The 27886-nt window shown below is 39.6% G+C and overlaps 1 protein-coding gene across 2 annotated transcripts; it reads right to left on the bottom strand.

Moving 5' to 3' along the window:
• Positions 1-362: 362 nt before the first annotated feature.
• Positions 363-26198, bottom strand: LOC147215170 (vinculin). Of its 2 annotated transcripts, none has more exons than XM_086139747.1 (21): positions 25868-26198; positions 15778-15848; positions 13102-13252; positions 11951-12059; positions 10862-10984; positions 10548-10708; positions 8086-8179; positions 7839-7986; positions 7175-7328; positions 6832-7007; positions 6454-6644; positions 5941-6140; positions 5393-5521; positions 4142-4291; positions 3900-4008; positions 3521-3823; positions 3311-3435; positions 3047-3232; positions 2765-2968; positions 2040-2144; positions 363-1912 (listed from the first exon to the last, which is right to left on the bottom strand). In XM_086139747.1, exons 1-21 carry the CDS (start codon positions 26033-26035, stop codon positions 1766-1768), a joined length of 3204 nt encoding a protein of 1067 aa, XP_085995873.1. In that variant the 5' UTR covers positions 26036-26198; the 3' UTR covers positions 363-1765. The 2 variants fall into 2 exon arrangements, with proteins under 2 accessions (XP_085995873.1, XP_085995874.1); XM_086139748.1 differs by having other exon boundaries at positions 8086-8176.
• Between the last annotated feature and the right edge of the window lie 1688 nt (positions 26199-27886).

The following is a 27886-nucleotide window of genomic DNA, read 5'->3' as shown; positions in this document are numbered from 1 at the left end:
AAAGGCTCTATTAGGAACATAATGTAATCTGACCTACGACGACAATTACATAACATGTCACTGTTAATAGCCTATACTGCTACTACGACCAATAATAATCACATGCAAAAAATAAGAAAATGATGATGAAAATGTTAAGATTTCTTTGCATCGGCATGTGAGGGATGACCTGATATCAGTAAAACTTTGGACTTGATCAATTTGATGGGTATTTTTATCTAATCAGATTTAACCATGTATAATATTTTATACATACCTGTTATATGGTGCACCTACAAATTAATAGCTCGTGTTAAGTAGAAATGGTCAGCATACAAGAGTCTTGAGTATCACTTCATAGAGAAAAGAAAATGAAAACATGCTTCAAAGTGCTAAAAAATGCTTTATTACAAAATGGTGACCATTGCATAAGCAAAAATGTTCTGGCCCATCTAAAGCTGAGTACATGTTACAAGTTTCTGACATTGTTTTTAAACTAACCTCAGTATCTGACCATAGCTCAATTTAAATCAGTAAGTCACATTTGGAAGTCATGTACAATACACGTTTTGAACATATTCACCAGGAAAAACTTTGTGTAAATACAAAACATTTTGAAACAAAAAATTAAGGCACATTGGATGCATATTTTATGTATATATATATATATATATATATATATATGCATGCACAAACATTCACACTGCCACACCAAATATCCTCTACAATAACCTACAAATGTTACAGGAAGAGGGTTGTTGTGTTTTTTGTGGTGGCATTGAATGTTTTCGTTGACTGCAGATGACACTTTATCTTATCAGTTTCCTGTGCCAATGCCCTTCTACTGGGAGGCGTGCAATTGTGCACGAAGTGAGACATACAATGGTGTGCCGTGTTTGAGGAGAGGAAAAACATGCAAGCCATATGAGACACTCTGTAAACAAAAAAATTGCTAGATTGCAGTGAAGGTTAAAATTATAACTTTCATTATGGAATAGTGGAACTTGAACCTGTTGCACAAGCCTGTTTAGAACTTTTAATCTCAGAGCAACATGCCACACAAGCAAAACATCTTGCATGTAAACAATGCAAGCTAGCAAGCTGTTTTGTCTTTGTCTGCTAGTACAAATGAGTTATCTTTTAATATAGCTGGTTTTCTTGAAAACACAACTGTACCTCTTACTATCATTTTAGAATCTTTGGTGGAGTTAAAAAAAAAAAAAACTTTGTAAAATATAATGAGGAGCAGTGTTTCTCTTTTAGTTGGATAACAGGGTGCTATACACTGACAAATATCACTGAGAATACCAATGTCAGCAGAGTGCATTTGAAATGTCAAGACGTATGCTTTTTTAATGTTAACTCATGAGGAAAAGAGGATCAGTTTAAAGACTGACATTTCTCTTGAGAAAAGCTTAATAGTGTTAAATGTACTTTGTGTGTTGAGAAGAGCAAAAAGCAAAAGGTGAAATTCAACCTCCAATTAATATAAATATATATGTATATATTTGTTCTGGGAATTGCCAAAATAATATTTAAAAAACATTTGTTAAACACTTTAGAAAAAAAGACATTCCCAGCATGACCTAGCCCCTAACTTTCATCAATAGTCTGATCATTTATGTTCAATCAGGACAGCATCTGCTACAGACAGGACTTGGGAGTAATAAAGAAACCTTGCCCAGATTAGAGTGGACGTTCATGTAGCTCTGATGCAGCACACAACCGTCCATTAAAAATCCAACCGGACAGCACCAGCATCAAGGTAAGCAACCTGGCCAGTCTCCTACTGATACCAGGGGGTCTTTCTCACCCAGTGGAGGGTGAAACCTGCATCGGTCCGGATCTTAATGGAAGCTGCCTCAGCCTCCCTCACTGTTTCCTTCACTGACTGCATCAGGTTCTGAGCATTGTGGACCAACATCTCAGTAGCCTGGAAAATAATAGAATAAGAGCTGAAAGCAAGCTTCTAACAATATCTATTTTATGATCTGTAATAAGAAATATATATAGTTAACACCTAGTCAGCTAGAGCTGCCACCAGATAAAACTCTGCTCACCTGCTCTGATTCCTCTTCACTGATGTTCGTACGACCCAACATTGTTGCCTTGACTGTGGACAGGATCTTAAGCTGAGTGCTAATGGTGGGAATTCGTTCACACACCTGAAATTATATGAGATAGTTATGGAATTATTCAACATTGACACAAAGAAAACATTTTCTTTGGTTTGAACCAAAGACACTGCAGACTTTTACATTTTTGAAGCTTGACTCATGTTATGGTGAATCCCCGGCATTTCTAATTTGTATAAATACACAAGGGTTTCATTCGAAGTTGAAATTGGCCCCAAACAGCATCAACTGTTTTAAATTAACCATGACGAAATGACATGAATGTTGATGTTCTGTTGACAGTTGTACGATTCTCTGTTATCAATTATTATTCTATTGTCCCTTTCAATCGGGTTTTCATATGAAAGCAGTTGGAATGGTTCAGATCAAGGTATGTCATAATACAGATGGATAGTTAGCTCAGAAGCAGCATTTGCATTACTCAATCTCTCATGTCTAACAGATAGATTACATAAAAACCAGGCAAGTTCATTACTGAGGTTTATTTATTCATTCCAACTTCATCGGGTTCAGGAGGGGAAACGTCATCTAATATGAATTATTCATCCTACATCAGTTTCAATTCCCTCAACCAGCACATCAGCATCGACATTAGGCTCATTTATCTCTCGGGAGTCAACAGCCATTAAAGCATCTTAATGTTGCCTGACCTGGAGCAGGTTGGTCCTGATGCGCTTGTCAGTACACTGCTTGGCCACCTCCTTGGCCAGCCGTGTAACCTCATCAGAAGCCTTGGCGATGTCCTTTGCGCACTGGATGAGAGCACGTTTGTTTCCACTGCCCCCACGCACCAGACGAGACATTTCAGCCATGAGCAAAGCCATTCGTTTGGCTGCACCGATTATGTCATTTCCCTACAGATCCAAACAGGAAAAGAGTCAATAGTACAGGGCAATGTTTAATGTGAACTTCTGCATTCCACGTTGACATACTTTGCTGGACCATTTGCGGGCCTCGTCGTGAAGCTGCCTGGCAGCCACCATCATTGGTTCGTTAACCATATCTCCAGCCTTCTGTTCAGGGAACTCCTCATCTTTCTCCTCTGGAGGAGGAGGCCTGGGAGGAGGAACCTCACCCTCAGGAAGAGGAGGCTTGGGGGGGGCTGCTTCATCATTAAGCTGCAAAGACAAATCAGAATGATCAGTTTTATACTTCAAATCAAAAGGTGTATTGCTTCTTCAGTCCTGGTTACTCACACTTAGCTGCTCCAGCGCAGGAGGGGGGGGTGGGAAGTCTGGCTCTTGAGGCTGGAAGGCCTCCCTGACCTTTGCCACAGCACCAAGAATCTTATAACCTGAGTCCAAGAAGCCCTTCTGTAGACCTAGTGATAAAAACAAAATGTCAAAATTTATCAGTCACTCAAAAATATAATATATACCCGAAGACTCCTCGGGAAATTAACATACTTGGGTCCTGAATATTTCCAGCCACTGCTTTAGCATCCATCACCATGGGAGAGATTGTTTGGCTCAGTTCATCAGATGCAGCTTTCACCACCTCTCTAAATTTCGGATCTTCAGAGTTCTCCACCTCACGCTTCGCAACAAGGAGAATGCGGTTGGCTCTGCGGGCAATACTGGTCGCTCCAGCAACCAGCATCTGAGGCTGATGATTGGCCATAGCCACGCGGCATTTATCCAGGTCCTTCTTGATGGCCTCCTCAGAGGCATCCAGCAAAGACTTTGTGTCAATGGCCTCGTCCACCAACCCTGTGCATCAAGAGCATGTTAATCAGTGGAAATATAAACTAGGATTAGAATGTAGACAGGGTTTGGGGAACCTCACCTGTCATTTTCTCAACATTGTCAATCCATTGATTTTTCATTGTCTCAAAATGTTCATATGCAGCTTGATTTCCAGGGTTTCTCAGTAGAATGCGAGCAGCAGACACCACCTAAACAGCAATTCCAGAATTTGATTGCTGATTCCATAATACACGTCGCAACACTTGGCTCAACAAGCCAACAATAAAAACAAAACACTTAACCTTTGAAATAGACATACAAGATAATTAAATTGAGACATACTTGCGGTGTTAAGTCTCTTGTTGACTTGACAGCAGCCTGGATTCCCTCCACCGTGCTTTTGTTAGCAGTGCCAACAGCAGCCGCCTTCTCTGCTGTGGCGCCAAGTTTATTGGCGTGGTTTTCAAAGTTCGTAGCCCTTTCGTCAAAGACCTAGACATGATTTAAACAAGTATCCTTAAGGGTAATAAATAAGTGATAATAATGCCTTATTATTGCCTAGAAACAGGACGACAGATACAGTATTTGCTTTGAGAATGCTAATCGAGAAGGTCAGAGGGAGCTGCATTGCGCTTTTGTAGACCTAGAAAAAGCATACGACGGGGTGCAGAGAGAGGAACTCTGATATTGTATGAGAACGTCTAGAGTGGCAGAGAAGTATGTTAGACTGGTGCAGGACATGTATCCCAGCTGTGAGACAGTCGTGAGGTGTGCTCTAGGGTAAACAAAGAAAGTATAAGGTGGAGGTGGGACTTCATCAGGGATAAGCTCTGAGCCCATTCTTGTTTACAGTGGTGATGGACAGGCAGCGAGACAGAATATATGTGTGTGAATCGGAGGAAACCAGGTGGAACGGTGAGGCTACAGGGGAGTGGAGATCAAGAAGTTGGAGGGTTTTAAGTTCTCAGGATCAACAGTCCAGAGCAACAGAGAGTGTGGAAAAGAGGTAAAGAAACAAGTTCAAGCAGGTAGGAATAGGTGGAGAAGTGGTTCAGAGGTGCTATGTGATAGAAGACTATCAGCCAGAACGAAAGGAAAGGTATATAAAACAATGGTGAGACCAGCGATGCCTAGAAACAGTGACATAGACAAAAAGACAGGAAGCACAGCTGGACGTTGCAGAGATGAAAATGTTGAGATTCTCTTCGGATGTGATGAGGATGGATTGGATCAGGAGTCCATCAGAGGGATAACACATGTTTTGGAGAGGACAGAGAAGCCAGACTGAGATGGTTCTGTAATGTACAGAGGGGGAACAGTGAATATATCGGTTGACAGATGCTGGAATTGGTGCTGCCAAGCAGGAGGTCTAGAAGAAGACCAAAGAGAGGATTTATGGACATAGTGAGAGAGGATATGCAGTTAGTTGGTGTGAGTGACGAGGATACAGAGAATAGGGTTAGATGAAGAAGGTTGATTTGCTGTGGTGACCCCTAAAGGGAAAAGCCGGAAGGAAAAGAAGAAGTAGATAAAGCATTTGAAGAAGCTTCTCTGCTGTCACACAGCAGTGAGCAGATTCATGGTGCTACTGACCTCATCTCTGTTGGGTGTGTCCAGAGGGGCAGTAGCAGCCACTGCCAGTAACTTGATAGGAGTGGTGGTGTCACTGAAGATGTCTGAGACCTCCTGAGTCATTGCCTCTTGCATCTTTCCTTTTAGGTCCTGGCAGCAGGAGATGGACATGTTACAATTAGTTACCTCCCTCATCCAGATTTACAAATACATGCTGCTAATCTTTCATTCAATTGATTTTTTTTTAGATTGGCTGACGAAACCACAACTTCGAATTTGAATGATGGTACTGATAATCCATTTTTTAATATTTTCAATACTAATATGAATAGTTCAGGTTTTTTCCTATTTTGTGTGGTCATGAAAACTAAACATTGATTTTCCTGCATTGTTACTCTAATAAAAAAACCTATCCAACTTGATAGGTGGCATTTTCAATAGAAATCCTTCCATTTCAGATTTTTGCACATCATTGACCACTTCTAACCAGCAGAGGGAGGTATTCATCTGTATTGGAATCCTACTTTGTCACAGAGGTGACAAGAGTCAATAAGAAAAAGCATTCTTACTTTCAAAGCCTCCTGAAGCTGCTGAGCCACTGCCCTCGCCTGAGGGGAGTCACCTTCACCTCGGGCTGCCAGATCAGCCAGTTGGGCCATGAGCTGCTCCACTTGTTCACATTTACCCAGCAGCTCCTGCCTGTATGGGCCCGGAAGAGCGTTGGCTAGCCTGCGTCCCTCTGCCACAAGCCCACGTATAGCTGCCTGGCCTGGTCTCACACACATGTACACACACACACGCACAGAAAGTAAAATATAGTGAGAAACACCATCATTAACAACATTTTCTCTATTTATTTATCTTTAAGATAGTTCTGCAATCTTGACCAATTCCAGGGCAGACCATAGAAATTAATAGTGGGACTGCAAGGGGGTCATGAAATGATAGAGTTCAGGAAGCGGATACATTTTGTAACAGTGATGTCTTGCACTTAGCTGAAAGAGCAGTCGAAGGAAAATGAGGCAGTGTGACAAAACAGATAGAGAGATGAGGAAGTTGTGGAAGGCGGGGGTCTGACTCACCCACACCGTTGTCATCCAAAGTTGGATTATCAATCCAGCGCTGGGCCTGCTCAATCTTTCCTTCTAAGTGAACAGCTGCCTTTGCAGGCCTGCTATTAGCCACAGCTTTGTTGGTCTTAGACTGCAGATTCTGCAGAGCAGTTGCTATTTGTTTAGCTAAAGCTCTGGCTTCAGGAGTGTCCCCTTTACCCCTGCAACAAACAAAAAAAAATTAAAAGGAACTGTTTTATGTTATATTACAAAACATATAGCCATAAGTACATGGATATATGTAGATTAAGTGACCCTGAAATCAAGAAATTAACAAATTAAAAGAGAAAGCAAAATAAAATGTTCAAATGTGCGGGACACACAATTTATTTGAGATGTTTAACTTACTGTCGTCTGAGATCAGACAACTTAGCAGTCATGGCTGCAATCTCCCCAACCGAGCGCAAGATGTCATCTTTTTCTTTGGGGTCCTCACACATGTCTGCAATCTTTTTGGCCTCCATGAGTAGGGCGTTGATGTTCTCCTCACCCTCTGGGTCTCCATTAGGGTCTGCCAGCCAGTTCTGTCAGAAAATAAAACACCAAAATCTTCTTTTGTGCTATTCTTAAGTCAGTTTGGACCAACTCCTCTACTAAATCTGTCATAAAATATAAAAATAAGCACTGTAACTCTTGTCCTTCTGAAATCTTTTTCACAGCTTAACAGTTTCCAATGAAGTTGATAGCTTACCTGTGCAGCATCAATCCTTTTGGCAATAGCCTGCTTGGAGTTAGTCATGGCTTCAAGCTTGCGGGCAGCATTTCCCACCTTGCCTGAAAGAACATCAAGGCCTTGGGAAACCTGCTGGGCCTTCTGCATGGCAGCAGGGGATGCCCCCTGACCTCTGGAACAAATAAAATGTAGAAAACAGCAGTTCTGTATCACTTTGAGGCCACACATGCAAAAATATCAATTAAGCTCCAGTTCTACAAACTCTGACTTGATTTCCATAGAAGACTGAGAGGCATTTCTAAATTTTCAGCCACTTGACTCAACCAGGGGTTAAAGTAGATTATTTGTTAATGCAGGACAGCTGGTTTTGATAGTGTGACTGAGTCCCTGGTGGCGATCAGATTTCATATCCAAAGGATAGAGCATTCACGCTTATACACGATGATCCCCTCTAATGCCCACTGTATTACACCCTCAACACTTTAAGGATAAAAATGAAATTGCAACCCAAGCAGTTTTAAAAATCAAACCTTTTAATATAAAAGTTATCATAGAACCTCCAAAACCCACAGCCAGGCCCTCAAGCTTATTCATGAAAAGACCTGTGAGCTGTATGAGATAAGGTGGGGATCATTTTGCCATAGATAGCTGTGATACAAGGTTTATTCTTTTATGCCTGTACCTGGCTCTCATCTCAGACACCTGGTCAGTCATCTGGCCCAGGGTTTTGGCGGTGCCCAGGATTTCTCTGCGCTCCTTCCCAGCACACAATTCACCAACTTTCCCAGCTTCATCGAGAATTTGTCGGATGGCCTGCTCGCCAGGATCCCCTAGAATTAAAAAAAAAAATCACAATTAGTACCATATTAAATTGGACCAGGTAAGATAAGCATTCATATCAGAACAGTTAGAAGTATGGATTTCATTACCTGGCTGGGCATTTGGATCTCTAAGCCAGTTCTTTGCTTGGGCCATTTTTGAGTCAATGAGCCCAAGAGCTCTCTTCATAGCCTCTGTGTCCTTTTAGTTTGAAAGAAAGAAAACACCAATAACATAAAAGGAAGTCAGTAAACCAAATAATGAAAATGTAAAAAGCTATTCTCTTTATCAACATGTTTTTCCATTGAATCATAACTTTTTTTATTCATCTTTAATACTAATATATGTAGTGTGGAAATTCTCCTCTGTTTTCTCTGGCACACCTTTCTGTGTCTTAGTCTTTTCTAACTTACACTGGAATTTTGAGCTGCAGGCTAATTCCTATAAAGAGCACATTTTGCGTGGATGATGAAAGCATGTGATCTCATATAATTATAGCCTAAGCAAGGACAGATAATGAAGCAATGACTCACTAAAAGTGAGCTTAGAGTTGAATTCTCTGAAAAAATTACATAGTCCAGGGAGACTCCAGGTACTTATAATGGTGACTATAACCCTCCATCCTCTTTTTCATTCACCAAAAATAACAGCAAAATCATGGTGCAGCAAAATCAACATATGTCAGGCACAAACTTGTAACACATGCTATCTCCATCAGTCTCTGTATCACCAACATGAGTGTGTTGTGTTAAAAAATCCAAACAGCACTCTGTTGTATCTCACTCAGAGTGGATGGAAATACAACAATCTGTCCAACAGCAATTGACTCCACAATGACCCCAGTCATTGCAGAAGTCGGCTGAAAAAAGCAGATTCCTGAAGGACATGAAGCAAAGCAGGAGAGCAGAGCAGATGACGGAGTGCTTAAGTGAACTTTTGTTTCAGGATACAATGGAGAAAATTCAAATTATTGTTCATAGTTCAACTTGAACTCTCAGCCGTGAATTCAAGAGGAGAGTCATGGCAATTACGCTCAAAAAGAACAACTGCTCTCTATTTAGACAAAAATCATTTGTTGGAAATTTGTAAAAACAAACACAACAACCCCTTGTCCTGATATAAGAAAACAAAGATCTTTGTTTGAATAACTGGGAGATACTCAGTGAGGAGTAACAGAGCTGGACAAGGGAAACACAAAAAAGGGGATATGTCGATTGGTGTTTAATGATATGAGAATAGCTGAATGGCTTTATGAAATAACTGTAGCCGATGATGTGTCTACTCTTAATAGTTTAAGTGTGAAAAAGTGAGGAGTGAAAACAGACAGTTCAAGGATCCACAATCTTAAATTTGATCTCGATTAAATACAGACACACTCCTTACTTGCTAATAATTAAACACAGGGAGTGCATTGTTGCCTCTGAGAATACAGAGGTGCATTTTCATGCATGGGGGAGAGTAACTATTGTATTATTTAGAAGTTATGAGGAAAAAAAAATGTTAGTTAATCAAGCGATTTACTGCAATGTTCAAAAAAATTTGCAATTCATACACAGATTCATATCAGATGTTCCATGCATCAACCTCCTTTGAATCAGATCTTTGATTGAAGCTGAAAGACTTTTCATTAATGACAGATGAAGCACAACTGCATGATCCAATTCAATCAATCACACGACCAGGTGAGGACATGCATAGACTTCAGTTTATATGGTAACAGAGGAGAGCACACGAAATTACAATGTTGTGTTACAAAGCAAAACAAATCTACAGATGAGAAAAACAGTAGTTAACATTCTCGCAAGGCATCCTGCTATACTCTTCTTTTGTGAATTAAACTCCTTTAGCAGCATACTAATGTTTAACAATCTTATTTATTCTCCGGAGATCAACCTCATGTCTCTCGCTCACCGATAAAAAGCACAAAATCGCACAACAAAGCATAAGACAAAGCATAGGACCACACATCGGTCAGACATGCTGCTGGACAACCACAAAAGGCAAGGCTTACCTTCTATAAAGGGAAGAAGGGAGAAAGAAACAGCGAAAAGAAGGAAAAATCACATCAATACAAATGCTAACTGGAATTACCAACTGAGGCCACCATGAACATAAATGAAGGAAAACGTGGTGCCAAATAGAGCTGTTTGAAGAGTGGGGAGAGGCATAAACATGCAGAACACCAAGGACGCAACACATTGACGAGATACTGTACTTTGAGACTAGAGATGCCTGTGGAAGCGCTCAGTCATCAAGGTCATGATGAAGAATTGAAACTAGAGGCACTTGATTGTGATGTGTAGTGTAAGCTTGTAAAGTCAATCTTTTTTTTTTCCCCCCACACCTGTTGATCTTGATATAGAATCCTCAGGAAAGAAAGCGCATGCGTTGCTTAATGGGAAAATGCAAACAGCAACGGGAGGAGGATCACTTCACATCCGCTATGGCCTTCCATGTGAAAGCACAGCTTCAAATTCAGTCTATCTGAATACTAGCACTTCCAGAAGATTAATAGTGTGCACGTGACTGATGGACAGATAAGAGGAGCAAGCACATAATTTATTTTATGTACCTTGTTGGCCCAAGCGTCCTCATCCCATGATGTAAGCTGGAGAACTCGAATAATCTCATTTATCTCAGCGCTCATCTTTTCAAAAGTAAAGTTCCGGTTCTTCAGGGCCTCTTCTACGCCCTGGCTACCAGAGGTATTAGTTGTCACAAAGATTTTGATACCTGAGAAACAAAAAAGTTACCCAGTGAAAACAGATTTTTTTCCAGTATTGGCCAGTATATACGTTTTACAAAAAAATAATAATAATAAATGAGTTTATATAAAGGAACTTAGAAGAAATGTAGAGATGGTGTAAATTGCTGTGATGGGATTACCTGAGATGAGGATGGGCAGAAGTTCTTTCACGGTGTTCATGGAGTTGACCAACATTACACGATGCTCCTGGTGTGTCAGCTCTTGTTGCCGCTCATCTATCATCTTTGCCATCTTTGTCATTCCTGAGACAAATAAACAAAAGCAAAATGAAGGTTAACTTTGCTTTTGCAATTGTTCTGCCTCTTACTTTAACAAGTTGATTAGACAACAGGAGTTGGCTCTAAACAGCAAATTTAAAATGTAGCCCCAGACCACACCATGACAAAACAGATTATCTGTGGAGGTTCTAAGTCATCCAGGTCATGGTGAATTCTTGTCTTGAATTTCTTCTGAGAGGCTTCGTCAATAGAAGCCTCTCGGATGAGGTTTGACACATCTTCAAGTGAAGAAATTCAAGTCCGATTGCCATGACAAGAATATTTTGACAACAAAACAGATTTGGTTTGTGGCTTTGAGAAAAGTGTCAACATTAAGAGAACATTCAGATGTTGCGATAATTCATTTAGCAACTGTGTTTTTTTTTAAATCCAAATACAGGATGTATCACAAAGACAACTGAAAACGATGATTCCTTTTCACACCATCATTTGAATAAAAAAAAAAAAGGGTATTTGACAATCATCATTTCTAAAGCTGCCAGACAGGAGGCCTAGAGGAAGACAAAAGAGGCAATTTATGGATGAAGAGAAAATGGACAAAAAGATACTGGGTGTCAGAGAACAGGATCCAGAGAATGGGGTTAGATGGAGGTGGTGGATTCGAAGAAGAGTCAATAAGCGTTTCTATTGAGAATTTGAAAATCCGAGGAAGGGATTATTTGTGGTTACAATAACAGAATACAAAATAGGGGTTTGTATGCAGTCCTTTGTCCCTTTATGGAAGCACTTTCAATATACAGAGTTGAAACTATATTGAGCACAATGAAATTTACTGTGACAAAAAAAAATCAGAATGCTAATGTTTTCAACGCACCAATCAATAGAAATAAGCAGTACACACAGTCAAAGGCCAGGCCGACCCGGTCAGCTAGAACAACTTCTTTGAGATATTAAGTCACAAAGCTTTATTTGTCATTCATTCGGACTGACCCGGTCCAAGGTTCTTCGTGTATGTGATCAAGTCCTCCATAGACTTCAACATCTCAGCCACAGCCAGGTACTCCAGAATCCCCTTACACACACGGATTATTTTTCGAACCTACAATAATAAGGAAGTTAATTGAAAGACAAATTGAGTGGGTAAAGTGATTAGACCTCTGACCAATTCATATTATCTCTAATTACAGTGCATAATGCTGTCTACTGACATTCCAGCCTCTTTGTCCTACTTCAGTCCTGGTTTATGAGGACTGCTGGAGTCAACACAAACAGAGAATGATGGTTCCGCTGAGGGATGACTCCGACTGAGTCTTGCTGACTGCTGCAGACAGACTGCTTAGTCCATGGATTTGTGACTTTTTGTCCAAGATCCATAAACTATTTATAAAATAGAACAGTATAGAGTGATGTACCATGTTTATCTACCTCTACAGAGGAAACAGTATCCTCTGTGAGCCAATGATGCTCAGGTTTCCATTGTTCCTTGCAAATCAATCATAATACCTTCAGCAGAGTAATGCCTTATGATAGGCATGCTCTATCTCAATGCTTTAACAGCTATGATCCATGTACAAGGATACAGCACCAATTTTGTTGTTTTGGGGGTAATTAATGATGACGAGAGAATAATAAAAATGTGTTTTTTTAATCATCTCAGTACTTTTTCTATTAACAAAGGTCCATAAGCAACATGGACATTACATTACATGTAACAAATTCATGTAAAAACATAGAGTTCATACAAATCTGAGACTTAGATTAATATCTGACAATGAAAGTAACATTTTTTATGTTCAAAAAAACATACATCTGAGTCCATGTGACTGAAAGATTCTAACATTATCTGGCAGTAACTTGAGAGGAGAAATAGTTACTCAACTGCATTATTACATTGAAGCAAAATAATTACTGCAGTGATTTCAATCCCCTTGTGCAGATTCTCTAAAGAATAAATCAGATAACCTCTCTGTATATCAGGATGGAAACAGTTTTCTACAATTCAACGATTTTCACGGGCCGTGATAGCAAAAGTCCCAAAAACACAATTTTGTTATTTTGTTTTCACTTTCAAAAAAAAAAAAAACACAGCCAGAAAACAGATATTATTATAGATGAAAACAATAATGAAATCAAATCAATACCTCTGCCTCATCAAAGGTGAGAAGCAGGTCAGATGTTCCAGAAAGGATACCCCGCGAGCCATCAATGAGGTAATCCCGGGCAGGCACAGAGTATGGATCAGCTTTCAACATGGAGGCAGCCTGCACCAGTTTAGTGCATGCATTCTCCACTCTGGAAAAAAACAAGTGGATGATTCATTTTAGGGAAAGTAAAAAAAAAAACAAACACAAAAAAATATATAAAAAAAAATAAATAAAAACACTAAACTATAAAGCAGGCATGGTGATAGAAGAATGTCAAAATAACACAAAGCACAGAAACAGCAAATAAAAAATGGAAGCTTTGGGATGTAGCTTACCATAACATATTGCATCTAGGCTCTAAAAAAGTCTTTCATTAATGATCTAAAAAAAAGAACATTCACCACAACGTTCCATGTTTTGTAACACAAACTGATGTCATAAATGAACACTTCATCTTTAACACACAATTAACTCACTTTGAAATAAGGACAGGCATAATTTCGATGACTGTAATGTGAGTAAATCCTTGAAATTATAATTCTTCACATTTTGTTTGAAACATGCAAAAATTGAAAGTGCATAAAACATGTATAATATCGTGATCTGTATAAAATTCCAACATGATTCCTGAGCAAAGTCATTCATTTTACAAAGAACAATGTATGGAGGCTGCATAAAATCAGAAAGCTATTTCTAAGTAAGATCTTTCTTGTAGAGCAGCTCTTTTCCATCACTCAAAAGCATAATGTTCTGTGAGTGTGGTATTCAGTGACTATTTTAGGGGTTTACATCTGTGTCTCAGGAATCTGAAGAGCATGAGCTGGAGTAGATTGTGAATGTGGTGATAATGTAAAGCAAAGGCAACGAAATGGACTATGTCGCTAATTTCTGTCCTAAAAATAATCTCAGCCTTGAATGTGCTAATCTGAAAAAAGAAAGGAGCAATAAGTTAAATTATTCATCAGCACGTAAGCATCGGCCACAAGGAGCAGGAAATCCAGAAATAGACTTAGAGACTGGGTTTCTATTTTTCAGACAATTCTAAATCATATTGATAAGTTCAGTTTGTAAGAAGGAAAAAAGATGAAGCTTCATTATGATAGAGTAAAACATAAAATAGACTAGATTTAAAAATTTATTTTTTTTTTACATCAAATGCACCTTTTTTTTATTCAAAGTTATGAAATAGGATGAAGAATTATCTGACAGTTGTCACATTTAAATTGCAACAAAATGCTACCTTAAGATCTTGAAGCTATAATAGGCACTTGAGGGAAGGGACATAAGAATTTACTAAGAACGTTACACAAAACAAACAATGAATTTGGATTTCCGCCCATGGGAACAATAAAACTACAGATCTGATTCCTTGCATTTGAATAAATATGTAATTGATCTGCTTTGACCTGGTGAACTGCAGCACAGCCATCCAGCCAATGAGATTATGCTGCTCTGTAGCTCTCGAGAGCAATTTAAATTTCTGCTTCCACAGAAATGTAAATGATTGAAAGCTGCACCCCTGTGATAAACTTGGTACATACCAGATCTCGGGCCTATGACTAAAACCTTTGATTCAGTGTCACTTATGATACATGCGTAATATCGTAACAGCCATACTGCACAGAGGCAGGCAATAAGCCAAGGACAAACACATGATCCAGTTCCCACAGTATGTGGACTTCCTACTTTTGTAGCAGGGGAATATTATCACTATTTTCCACATTTTTGGATGATGTAACTGGAAAAAAAGAGAAACTCAGCTTCCTTCTAAGAACAATTGTCCTGTATGATAAAGACAAACATGCATGCTTAATATGAAGGCTGGTAGTGTGTTTTCTAGCACGGCTAGTAAACAGTGTCCTTCAACATGCAGTAGTAAGAAGCAACAACTATGCATTAACCGGACCCTGACAGATACTATATTTAGTGAAGGAGGAAAATTCCAGCACGTGCTGATGGATGACGACAGGGTGACGATGTGACTTTGAGGCGCCAAATGTGTTGAGCCTGGCGGCCTGCCCATGCCAAGAGGCTTCATCCATGACCCTGGGGACTCTCAGGTCCCTGCTGTCTCACCTTGACTGCAGTCTTGTAATAAAAATTGGTGAGAGACTGTAGTACATAGAGAAAGCAGCCGAGCACAAGTTAATGATTTGCCACATTTGTGTGGTTTCTGCATCATTGCCTAAACCAAGCCTGGCCAACCTGTGGCTCCCAAGCCACATGCGGCTCTTACGTTCATGTCGATTCTTGTATTTGTGTGGGTTTTTTTTTTGCTGTGCGCGGAGAACACTGGAGCGGCACATGATTGCACAAGTAAAAAACACACAAACACAAAAGTCGACATGAACGTAAGAGCCCCATGCGGCTCAGGAGCCACAGGTTGGCCAGGCCTGGCCTAAGCATTCGTCAGTAACCGCGTCATTTTAACTGATATCAAAAGCACCAGCAGTTGGGCATGAAAAAGTATTTATGCTACACAAGGGCAAGAGTCTGAGGCACTTAACATGCCGTGTCTGACCTTTGCATGAACACAACCGGCCATTACTGTAATAAATAGAGAGAAGACAGAGCCAAAGAAAGGCTTGTGGGTTCCACATACTGAAAGATACAGTTTCTTCACAATGTCACTTTGTCAAGAACCAGTATGCAGGTAGTTTCTTCTCTACTTACTTGATAAAAGCTGGTGGCATATCCCTTTTCATGATCTGATCCTCTGTGGTCTGCACGGTCTCCTTACCCACCTGAAAAGAAAGACTATGTTAATCAAAGTCCAACAAATCTATGTAGAAAGAATACTGATTTTAATAAATGACAGGCCATAACACAATAGAGATATCATTAAATTTCATTGGTATTACGCAAGAAATGCAGGCCGTGAGATGTATTTACGTTACTGACCCCAAAGAATACAAGAACTAAAATGTAAATTACCACAGCAGTTATAACAATTGTCTAATTGAATAGAGCTCAGTTTAATTTTTCTTAAATTCTGAGCAGTCAGTTATTCTCCAATTACTTGTCTATATCACTTTTATCAGTGTATATTTTGCAATGAAAAAAACAAAGCTGAATTTACCCCAGAATTCTCTTTGGATTTCACTGAAATAAACCATGACAATATGGGCATTCACAAGTTTTTTATATCACATGGTAATCTACACGGCATTATCACATCAGCTTTCAGTGGGAAAGAAAGTAATAGGTCAACACATGGCAGTAAAATCTCGCTTCTTATTCATTTTAAGATCTGATCAGATCACAACTTCTGTGGGAGACTCGACTATGCTAGATATGCATTTAGAAAGCAAAAAAGACTTGCAAATTCCTAATTTCATAAAGGGCAAGAAATTCTCCAAGATGGAATTCCTCACTGTTTTACTCTGCTCAAATCAGCTTATTTCGACAGAAAATCACAGTCAGGCTTCCCTTCACTGTAGCAGAGGATGGTTTGTGTTTAAGCTTCATGTGGTTCATACCATCTCTGATCATACAATTTCTGTCATTGTTAAATTCAAAGACTTATTTGAGTCATTCACATATTAATGAATTAATCACATAAATAATTTAATTTAATACTAAATCACATTAAAGACCCTGTCTTTGGCCCACTGGTTCAGATAAATCTCTGAACAGTAAGAGGGAAAAAGCAATGGGTTTTGGTTTACCAACATAACAACAATCATGAATGAGAACCACAGGACTGTCTCAGAAAATTAGAATATTGTGATAAAGTTCTTTATCTTCTGTAATGCAATTACGAAAAACATAAATGTCATACATTCTGGATTCATTACAAATCAACTGAAATATTGCGAGCCTTTAATTATTTCAATATTGCTGATAATGGCTAACATCCTAAGAGAACTCAAAAATCCTATCTTAAAATATTAGAATATCATGAAAAGTATTTTTTGTTTTTTTAATTGCATTACAGAAGATAAAGAGCTTCATCACAATATTCTAATTTTCTGAGATAGTCCTGTATGTTCACAGTGCCCTCTGACAGGAAATCATCAATTTAGGGCTCACAAGGCTTTTTGCATACATACATACATACATACATACATACATACATACATACATACACTTTATTAATGCATTTCAACACCATAATCAAATTCTGTGAAAACGTCAAGACACTGATGAATTAATACCTTCCTCAGTTTTTTTTATTGTTGCATTTTCTTCTAGTACATTAACTTTGTAGACTTGTTTTCTTGCAATACCATGTATCATGGTATATGCAGTATCATGTATCATGGTATAATCAGTACCAACGATGAGGCATTACCTAAGCATATACTTTGATTTTCATCCCTTTCAGGCCATAACAAAATGTTTTGATGATACTTCTCAAAATGGGATCAAAATTACTAATTTAAACATAACTAAAATTAAGCTGGGGGTGGTCGAGCAGAATGTAGTGCTGATAGGTGACCACACTCCTCCCCATCACCACAAACATCATGATCTCAGCCCTGATGACAGTTTATAAGTCTGCCATCAGCAGCTCTACATTACAGTGGATGAGCTGGCAGAGTGACTCAGTGATGGTTATGTGTAGCTTTTTTCAAGCTTTTCACCAACTTCATCACAGATTTTATACATCAATAGAATACCAACTGAATAAATTGGGGATTTTTTTTTTCAAAATCCTACAGATCCTTCTCCCTATTAGTTATAATCATGGCAGAACTGTGTTCTGGACAGTGAAACATAATTTCAACAAGGCAGCTGCTGAGACTCTGCCAGGCCTCAGCAGTCATGATGTGTAAAGCAGCTGAATGCCTCCTCTACCGCAAAAGTTACTCACCTCCCCCACATCAAACTGTAACTGTTGAGCAATCACACATGCTCTAACCAGAACAGGACTAAGTATCTCAGTGCCCAGAACAGAGACAAAATATCCTACCTTACAGTTTATATTATTATATTTTCTCTTATTAATACACATAAAACTGCTGAAGTATGAACCATTAGTTGCTGAATCAATCAGCGACAGGGTTATTTAATGGCTTAAGGCAATTCCATTTACAATTCCTTGCACATTTAAATGGATTTTAGATATTGTCAGAATAATTTCAGATTATTCTAATCTGGAAGACTTCCAGGGTTTCAGGGTTACTGTGACCTGCATGCATGCACGTAAAAAAATCCATAGGTCTTTTAAATAGACATTGGTATTTCAGTCAGTCCAAACTTCTATTACAAGCACAGTTATAATCCAAAAATATTATGAGTTTATGATATGGATATTATAAGAGAAATGTTGAACAGTGTGGCATACTGATGTGATTATAGATTTAATTGTGTGACTGATAAAAAGCAGTGCTGTACCTGATTGCAACGCTTTTGAAAAAAGCAAAGGGGGCTTTGTTGCCATTTGGGGGACACTGCCAGCACAAGAATGGAAATCATGTCTGTATCTATTTTGGATAGTGGTGATGTCCCTATCTTCTTTTCGTGTGAGACACTTGTTTGCCCAGCACCTCTTCTCAACTTCCAATCATTTCTGGTCATGGTTTCAAGCATCCACAGTGATATCAGGTAGATTACAAACGGGCTGAAATTAAGAAAAACATTTTCTTTTAAAACAAGAGTGCACAGACAAAATAATTTTTCAGGAATTTGGGCCAAAATTATACCAAACTGAGACTGATACTAAGCTAAAGCAGTCCATCTAAAGAATGAAACAGAAACATGTCTATAGGCCAGGCTAGCATAGGCTAGTCTTTTAAAATAATTCAATTGTTTAGACTGTGTTGTATTTTTCTCCTGATGGTTTCATTCACTGTCAAGACAAAAAAAGATAACAATGACCTTAAGAAATCAACCAAAACCTATTGACAGGAACTTTTTTTTTTTTCAGGGCTAGATACCAACTAGTGTACCAATTTGTTTGCTTATCTGCATATTTTAATGGAATTCCTATTTGGTTAATTGAGCAACCAAACTTGATTATGAGGAGACTTCTGCATAATATTGGCTTTTGACATTGCAAGATTTTTATTAGCACCCAGGCCAAAATGTGTAATTCCAAGTTTTGAGGCCAAGTGATACCATTTGAAAATGCATTCTCACAGGGGAGGCAATGGAAGTTTGGCCATAAGATCTAATCGGCTCATCATTGACTTCAAATGGATATTTGCGTCCAATGTAAAAAAATTCCCTTTAAGAGTTACGAAGAGGTATGGCCATTTTTAAGGACAGCCATAAAATAAAATAAAAAATAATGCATCGACAGCAGTCACAAGTGATAGTGTTAAAAAACTCATTCCATTTAAAAATTAATCATAACTAAAATATCAAATGAACAGCAGCCCTGAAATTGCTTTGTAGAGATTGACTGTTCAAATGGTTTTAAAATGTAATTCGGTTGGAGAAAAAGTAGACTGTGTGAACTTGAAATGAAGAGTTACATGAGGTGAATTAATGTTCAGACAGATCTTGAATTGAACAAAAGATCTCTTACTCTGCGGGCTTAAAAAGCTCAATCTTAACATCCTGAAAGAGTACAGTTTCTTGATGTAGTACTCTAGTTACGCCCGTCCTCAGAGCCTTGTCTTACTTCAAGCTTAAAACAGCCCAACAGTGATCCGAACAATCTGTTGTAAAAATAGAACTGTGACCAGAGTTTATGATTGGTGTTGTCGAGCAGTTTGTGATTGCCGGCTCTCTGTTTAGTTTTAAAACCATATACATGTGATAACACTGGAAATTTTATCCAGTGATTCTTGAGGTAAGATGTTTTTTAAGCTGAATACAGCATTCATAATGGGGTGTGTATGGCTTTGGAAGGTTGAAAGTGCACACAGGAAAGAAGAGATGATTTCAGGGCATCTAGTTTCAATTCATTGGTAATCACTGCTGCCTCAAAACCACAACCCAAATATCCTGTTCTTCAAATAGATGTTGGCAAACCCCCCGGATGGTCAGCAGTTCATTTCCACTTACATTTATATCTTTTAGTGTCTTACAACCAACTGTCACATACTATGTGATTCACTGGATCTCATTTACCATTATGCCCCTCAAGTGGAAACACTGACACTACTTTTAACATCCAAAAGTGCAATGTGGAAGGCCTGTGTTTCGAAGTAGCTTGATAAAGTGGCTGCTCCTTTTGAACAGACATGTCTTTGTTGACAAGAGCCCGTTGCTCTGCCAGAAGAAAGGCCACTCTGAAAGTGTCAAAGTTGCCAAGACAGACACTGCCATTCACATGTTTAGCACAAGGCCATCCAGTTGATAAAAAGGATCTGCAATGGCCAAATTCTGTAAATCTCTGTCCATAGTGCCCTAAGCAGGGTTATATCAGAATCATGAATGCATTATGATTGCATGTTACTTTCTCTTGGAGAACTCAATTGTAAATTTTCACCCTAAGAAACTTTGCTCAGCATTCCGTTAATAGCAGAGCATTAGCCGCCCTTGATCAATAATCTCAGAACCAGCATGTAATGTATCAGAGATATCAAATGACTTTGCACTAATCATGAGTCACAGGCACAACAGAATGGCTACATTGAAGGTCAACACCTTTATCATGCATCTGTCAAGTGGTGCCAGTAGCATATAAATTTGCTCGGGGATGAGTAACAGGAAGTGTCAAAGGCGTTGAAAGTCACAAATCATCAGTGTGCTTGGCTTTGGCTATCCAAACCCTGCAGGCAGCAGGGATCAATCACAATCACCTATCTCATGTAACAGAAAATGAGCAGACTGTAGTGTTACTAAGCAGAGAGTGACAGCCACCGGTCACTGCAATTTCCTTCGGGATTAATAAAGTTGTTCTTATTCTTATCCTTAAAATACTAGGCAAGAACTAAAGGAGCCATCATTTTCCAAATGTAGGATTGCTTAATGAAGATAGAAACTGAAATGACAGCATTTATCTAAAACAAATTGATAAAAGATACACATAAGTAACCAATGAGGAACTCCAATAAGTAGACTGTGGGTAAGGGTTTTTTGGTTCCATCAGCACAACATATGACAAGTATTTCATAGTTAAGCTCACAAGAATGATTGCTCTCTATTTAACTGCAGACAAACTTATTTCTGAAATTGCTCACGATAGTAGTGATTCTCTTCATGTGACCAATTTGATGATATGATGTGGAAAAAAAGCAGTTTTCCCACCTACATAGTTGTACAAAAATTCACATAAATGCTCATTTTATTGGGTTTACTGTTGCAGTTCTCATAAGTGACAAGGAACTTGTCACTGAGAAGAATGGGTACAAATGACACAAGAATTTTATTACATTTGTGTGCTGCTTTAAGTTTGAGATCCTGTAGTAAATAAATCATAATCACAGTGCCCCTTACCACTTCTTTGGATATCCTGAAATATCAACTTTTCAAATGTTGATATTTTTTATTGCAACTTTACGGGCATGTTAATGCTGTTTTATGCTGACCAGTTTTGACAGCAGATGGATGTATTTCTGTCTTACTTCACCTTCAGGTAGGATAACACAGCATGGTAACCTTACATAAAACTAATAACACAATTTTGTGGCTAAAAAAATAATGTCGATGCAGTCCTTTCTGTGTCAGATTACAACATTGACACTGTGAGATAAGTTTATGGCAGAAAACAACCAATTTCCTGCCTAAACAAACCAAAAAATGAAGCGAAGATGGGCAGGAAACGTCTACCAGTCTGCTTAAAATCCTGTGATCCGATTATGCAGTATCAGTCACAGACCAGATGTTATCTAGAGTTTTTTTCCCAACTGATAGTGAATTTCTGTATAAAATTCATACTTGGAGTAGAACATCTGCAGCCACTATAGAGAGCGCAATAACCGCTGCTGGCTTGTGCAAAAAGGACAAGTGCATTAAACTTGGTTCAGACTGTCTGTTGAGATTTTTCAAAACCAATTCATATTTGATAAATGACAGTCTTAGCACGCTGTATCCTTTGTTATGATCAGCAGCTATTAACTAGATGTTGATGGAGAGGGATTTCCCTTTCATGCCTTGGGCCTGCTTTGTTGAGGGCAGTCAACGGCTGCTGGGTCTTCCTGACAGGGAAGTACACATTTCCCACTCAATTCGGTGCTGCTCATTGTTGTCCTGGCCTAACAAATTTTCACCTGCCTGAAGAAAAATAACACTACAGCTGCGGAATTAATCCAGTCCACAACATCCCATTTCTGCATAATCTCAACATTACAGAAGATTTCTTGTTCCCAAGATGACAGCACCAAATGCTGTGCTTATTGGAATGATTCCTTTACATGATTTGCCAGATATGGCTGCACCGGGTAAAGGGAAGCTTCTTTTCCTGTTTATAAAGAACTTGATCTAAAGATAATTTTCATCTGCCATCTGAATTAAACTGAACTCAAATAGTTAGTTGAGTAATGTGAAACAAATCCTTGCAATTTTGCAAAAATGACAAATGAGAGAGCTTTATACTGAACAGAACTCATAACCTTTTTGATCCATTCAAAGGGAGAGAGAAACTTACAACATCCTCTCCAGGTCCTACATCACTGGTATTCTACTCTTGATCCTAGGGCTTTAAAAAAAGATAAACAAATAATGAAGAACAAAGGCCTGAAATAAAATGGCTCTGCAATCTGAGCAAAAGAATAGCTGCTGATGTAAACTGTAAGGAAGTTACTCTTCTGTATAGGACTACAACAGAATCCACATATCAGGGGCCTCTCTTCACACAGACAGTTGCAATTTACTGTCGCAATCACAATTGCACAATCCATTTTCATAAGAAAGACTTGCCTTTGTCATTGTCCAACTGATGGACAACTTTAGATTGAATGTTGGCAAATCCACCTCTCAACCCTCTCTGACGACATAATTGTGTGTGAGACCAGTAAGTAAAAATATTTACCAATTTCATGCTGTATTAAAAACCAGCAACCAAAGGTTGAGCAGACATGTACTGGGAAACTTTTAAATGGTGCATCTTATAACTTATCTTTTAATAAAGTTGTTCATTCAAAAGACCAGCTCAACACCCCACCAATAGGCCACCCCCTCCCCACCAACCCAATTCTTCACATTCCTCGCATTCATCTTTAATTGAAGTCGGGTTCAATGATGTCTGAGTTGAAAACATTGTTGTCCAATATGCTGAGGGCCAGTGGAGGGTCTCAGCTGGAGCAGACATCTTTGTCTCCCATCGGCTAAAGAGCATATTTAACTTGAAGTACTGAGCTTAAAGTCAAGCCTTGCACACTCACATTCTCTCTATGTATCTCGAATAATGAGACAAGGTCCTTGACATGGATGATTTGAAGGTCTTGCCATTTGTCACATTGATTAAGTCAATTGTACAATAAAAAAAAGGTTCACTTAGGATTGAGGAGCATAAAATCATAAACAATTACTTGGCCTAGCCAGGAAAAGATACCAATATAACTTCTTATGATTATTATTCACAGTGAAGATCTAGACTCTTAACCTGATTAAAGTTCTGATCCAAGGGACATGTGTGCAACCTGTGGTGTTCTGGGTAATTGGGACAATGAGTTCCAATCTCTAAAACAGCCACACCCTAAAATTGTCTACAAGTTATAAGAGATAAAACCAACTCATTCTTTCCAGTGACTTTTCCTCCATTGCAGTCACTGTGTTACTATAACTGAAGAGTGCAAAATAGACATGAGTCTCACCAATTATGACGCGAGACTAGCCAAACTGAAGCCAGAACAAATTTCATCTGGACTTTAATCAAATCACAACATGGCCATGTTTTAATGTTGCTACAGAAACGGGAAATAATTACAACCTCATGCCTTCATTCATGCTGCTTTTTGGAAACATATGACCACACAACAGAAGACTTGGAGTGCTGAGATCATTTCAGCTTGAGCAAGTTCAGCCTGCAGAAGAGGTTCATCCATCAAGACACGTTACATAAATACCAAGTGATCAACCAAAACCACTGCATTGTGTTCAATATATTTAGCTCTGTTAATTTGTTTTATTTTTTTATTTTTTTTACACTCTGGATGAAAGAAACGCCTTTTTACATTTTAAAACAAATAGTTACGTCTCTTTTTTAAGCGGGTAAAGAAGAAATGGTACTGATGAGGAAGTAATTTCTCAAAAGGACCAAAACTAGTGGAGAATAACACTAAACTGTCCCTATACAGCAGGCTTTGGCAAACTACGGTCCACAGGCCATGTACGGCCCATTGCGTTTCTTAATCCGACAAACGACGAATTCAGGAGTCAAGTACCACTGTAGCAGGTGGGGTATGGACCCAATTGCAACAATACAGCTCCACAACAACAGAGAAAGAGTTCATACTTTACTGAAGTTCACAGTTTGTAAAAGCAGGACACAGATGAAGGAGGGGAATCGGAGACAGGCAAGTTCGGTATTGAGAAGACAGGTGAGAAAGCACAGGGGTTGCAAAACACAGCGAGGGAGTGTTGGGGCTCCCGAAGACCAGAAAGAGAGCACAGGGGCTTGGCAAGGAGGTTGGCTACCTACATATGTGAGCGGACATTCAGGATCATGAACATCAACAGAGCCCATCACAGATCCAAGGAAACTGACAAACACCTTCAGATCCATCCTGAGAATTGCTCTGACAAAACTAACTGCAGACTTAGATGCGCTGGCAACAAAGGGAGATTAACACTGAAACTGTACATAAGTTTTTCTACCGTGTTATGAAATAACTACATTTGGAAAGCGATTTGAACGATGGGCCTTGCATGTTGATGTTGAAGGCCAAATCCTTCCACTTAATGGGTATCACATAGTTCTTATAGTTGTCATAGTTCTATCAGTATTTTATAGACTCCACCTGTTCCGGACCATGTCAAATTGTAGAACCTGTCATGGCCCGTGAGTCAAAAACCCCTGCTGTACGGACCGGGCAGGATACCTGAGATTTCGTTTCATTCATCGAAAACTTTCCAAAATATTCAATAAGAAGTGGATGGTCTTGAAATGTAATTGAACTAATCTGCTACAGTAACTCAACATATTCAGAGTTTTTTTTTTATGTTTTAACTTTCTGTTTATCTGTTCACTCATGATAAAGTTTTTATTTGAATGAAATTGAAAAAAGTAAAAAAGTGATGCAAGTAACACATTTCAGTCAAGAAAATAATATACAGCGTATAATGAAATACTGAATGAAACGCTGTTTATCAAATTATAAACATGGCAGTAGTCAGACTGAGTCATTGTTTATCACTGTGTTTTGGAAGACTTGTGCCTCTGAATGAACATTTTATTATTATCAGAGCCTCAGAAATTCGCTGTCTACTAGGCTCCGTGTTGCAGAAAAGGCGTTAACAGAAATATCATATAGAGATTACTTTTTATTGCAATATGTTCTGGCGGGTCGCAGAACCTACTGGAATAATACGAGCCAGATGCAACTTAAGATTCACATTCTGGAAGCGCGGCCATTCCGGATTAAGCCTCGAAGCACATAGCAGTGGCTAGATCTAAAACTTTTAGCCCACGTACAACGTTTGGGGAGCCGGGCTTCCTCGTTGCCCGCCCCGCTCCGGTACCTGTCTCCCACGGGGCAGTGCCGACGTGAACTCACGGCAGTCGGCGCCGAAAAAAGAGGCAGGGCGACGGCGAGGGGGGGAAAGGGCGTCACTGCCCTTTGCCCCGAATCACTCGACAGCATGAAAGTTAGCTAGCGTGTGTACGTTTACCTGGCGTTACTCGCTTGGGGTTAGCGTGGGACAAAAAGCGACAGGTAGCACACGAACTAATGGGAAAGAAAATTGTTCAAAAAAAGTGACTTACTCGCACAAGATTGCTAACTGCCGCCTGTACGGCTGCCACCGGGGCGGTCAGGTCCGGGATAGCTTTCCCGTCAACTTCCCCCTCTTCGTGCATTATCACCAGATGGGATATCTGCTGAGCCACCGGCTCCAGGATACTTTCTATTGTCTTCGTGTGAAAAACCGGCATGGTGACAACTTCAGTCGACTATCCGAAGAGAAAACGGCTAATAGTTCAGCTGCCTAACGCAGTTAAATCGAAATCCCGTCACAGGCGCTTCGAGATAGTCCCAAGCGCTTTGTCCCCACCGACGGCTTTTCGGTCCCGTGTGAGGACTACAACTCCGCTCGGGGGAGCCGGAACGTGAAAAAGTCACTCACAGAGCCAGGGGGCGGGACTAACGCGGACCGCTAGACGTCATCGTTCAAGATGAACCAATAGCGGAGCGAGGAGCCGAAGCATCGTCGCGTTTGTTTGGCCCGGCCGGCTGCCAATCAGTCTCCGAGCGTCCCGTCCCCCACACGGACGAGAGCGCTGGTGAAAGAGCGCTCCCTAAATTACGTAATAGATTCTCATGCCCTAAAAAGGGAAATATGTGTCTACCGTCCGTGAGGAGTAGATTCCAGCCGCTGGAGATGAACCGGTTTGACAGCCTCAACCTCTGGCACTGGAATTGGAGGGGAGGTCTGACTTGGATCGCAGGCCCCTCCGAAAGAAAGCCATGTGTTCCCTCACAAGCTACAATCCAATAGTCCATAAAGGGAATGCAAATGGTGACATTTTTATAATCCTATCATCGATGACCCTAAGGGAAATATCTTCGGGAAAATCGCAGAACAAATACGTGAATAAAATAAAAGAGGTGGGCCGGAGTAAGTGCAAGTCAATGACATTGGTGTCGCAGGGCAACTTCAAAAGGTTTAGAATAAAACAACAAATTCAGTTGTTTATCACAGAGAATAACAAGGACTACATTTGTTTACAAACCAGGGAATGGGCTATGTCAGTTGTAGCGCCGGGCAGCACATGTTTCAAATTCCTTTTCCACTCCAACATCACATTTTGAAATAACAATATTTGAGAATAGAGAAAGCAACAGCCAAGTAAACCAACTAAGGAATTCCCACAGAATCCCAAGGGGGACCGCAAGGCAACAGTCTGTTGCCTAAAAAGGAAGTGGCCAAAAAGAAAGAATCGAGGAAGTTGTACCGTTTGAACCCCTCGGTGAACATATGAGGTGTCATGCATTTCCTTGTAAATGAGAAGTTGCCATACCAAATGTCAACAAAAGCTAGAACTATTTTTAAAGGCCAGGATCTATTCATTATCACGTGGACTACGTTTGACTTTGGCCACATCCACCACCGATGTGGTTTTCAAAACCCCATTGTAAATAAATTTGACAACGCAACTGGAGAACAACATGTATTTTCTCAGTTTAAGCATGTAATGTTTAAAGTTCCCTATTGTTCACGTATCCCGAGAGAAAGTGAGTCAGTGTACGTCAGCAGGCAAATTACTCCATCAGCCGTCTCAAAAAAGTATGATAAGTCATAAGTTCATCTTGAAAATAGACATCAAAGAAGGCCTGCTGTTTCCTCAGTTATCCAGTTACTTGAAGGCACTCCTGTGTGTGGAATGTGAGCAGGGCTGACTAAGATGGGTGGTCTTTAGCTTCCTCTACTGTGGATCTGATACAATGTGAGGGAGTGCTGTCGTCTACAGGGCAGCTGGAGTCCAAACATAGTCGTGCAAATCTTTTGACATTTTTTTTAATGCAAAGTTCATTCCTGGCTGGTCATTTTGCTTTTTATTTGCGACATATCAAGCAATGGCTGCCATCATCTGGTTGAACAAAGTAAAAGCAGTGAGCACAAACATATGGGAGCACAAACCTTTTTTAATGACAGAAGTGTTTCCTGTGAAAAAGAAAGGAAGTAATGTGTCGTCAGTTTCTAGTTCTGTCGGAAAGAATGAGACAATCAAAAGGGTGAACAAGTCTGGAATTCATTAAAACCAAATTTAGAGTGTAACCTGAGA

Source organism: Fistularia commersonii, chromosome 32 (assembly GCF_037954325.1).
Source record: "Fistularia commersonii isolate RoL2024-O1a breed Wild chromosome 32, RoL_Fcom_v1.0, whole genome shotgun sequence".
In the NCBI taxonomy this organism is placed as follows: domain Eukaryota; kingdom Metazoa; phylum Chordata; class Actinopteri; order Syngnathiformes; family Fistulariidae; genus Fistularia; species Fistularia commersonii.
This window is presented reverse-complemented; position numbering and strand designations above follow the sequence as displayed.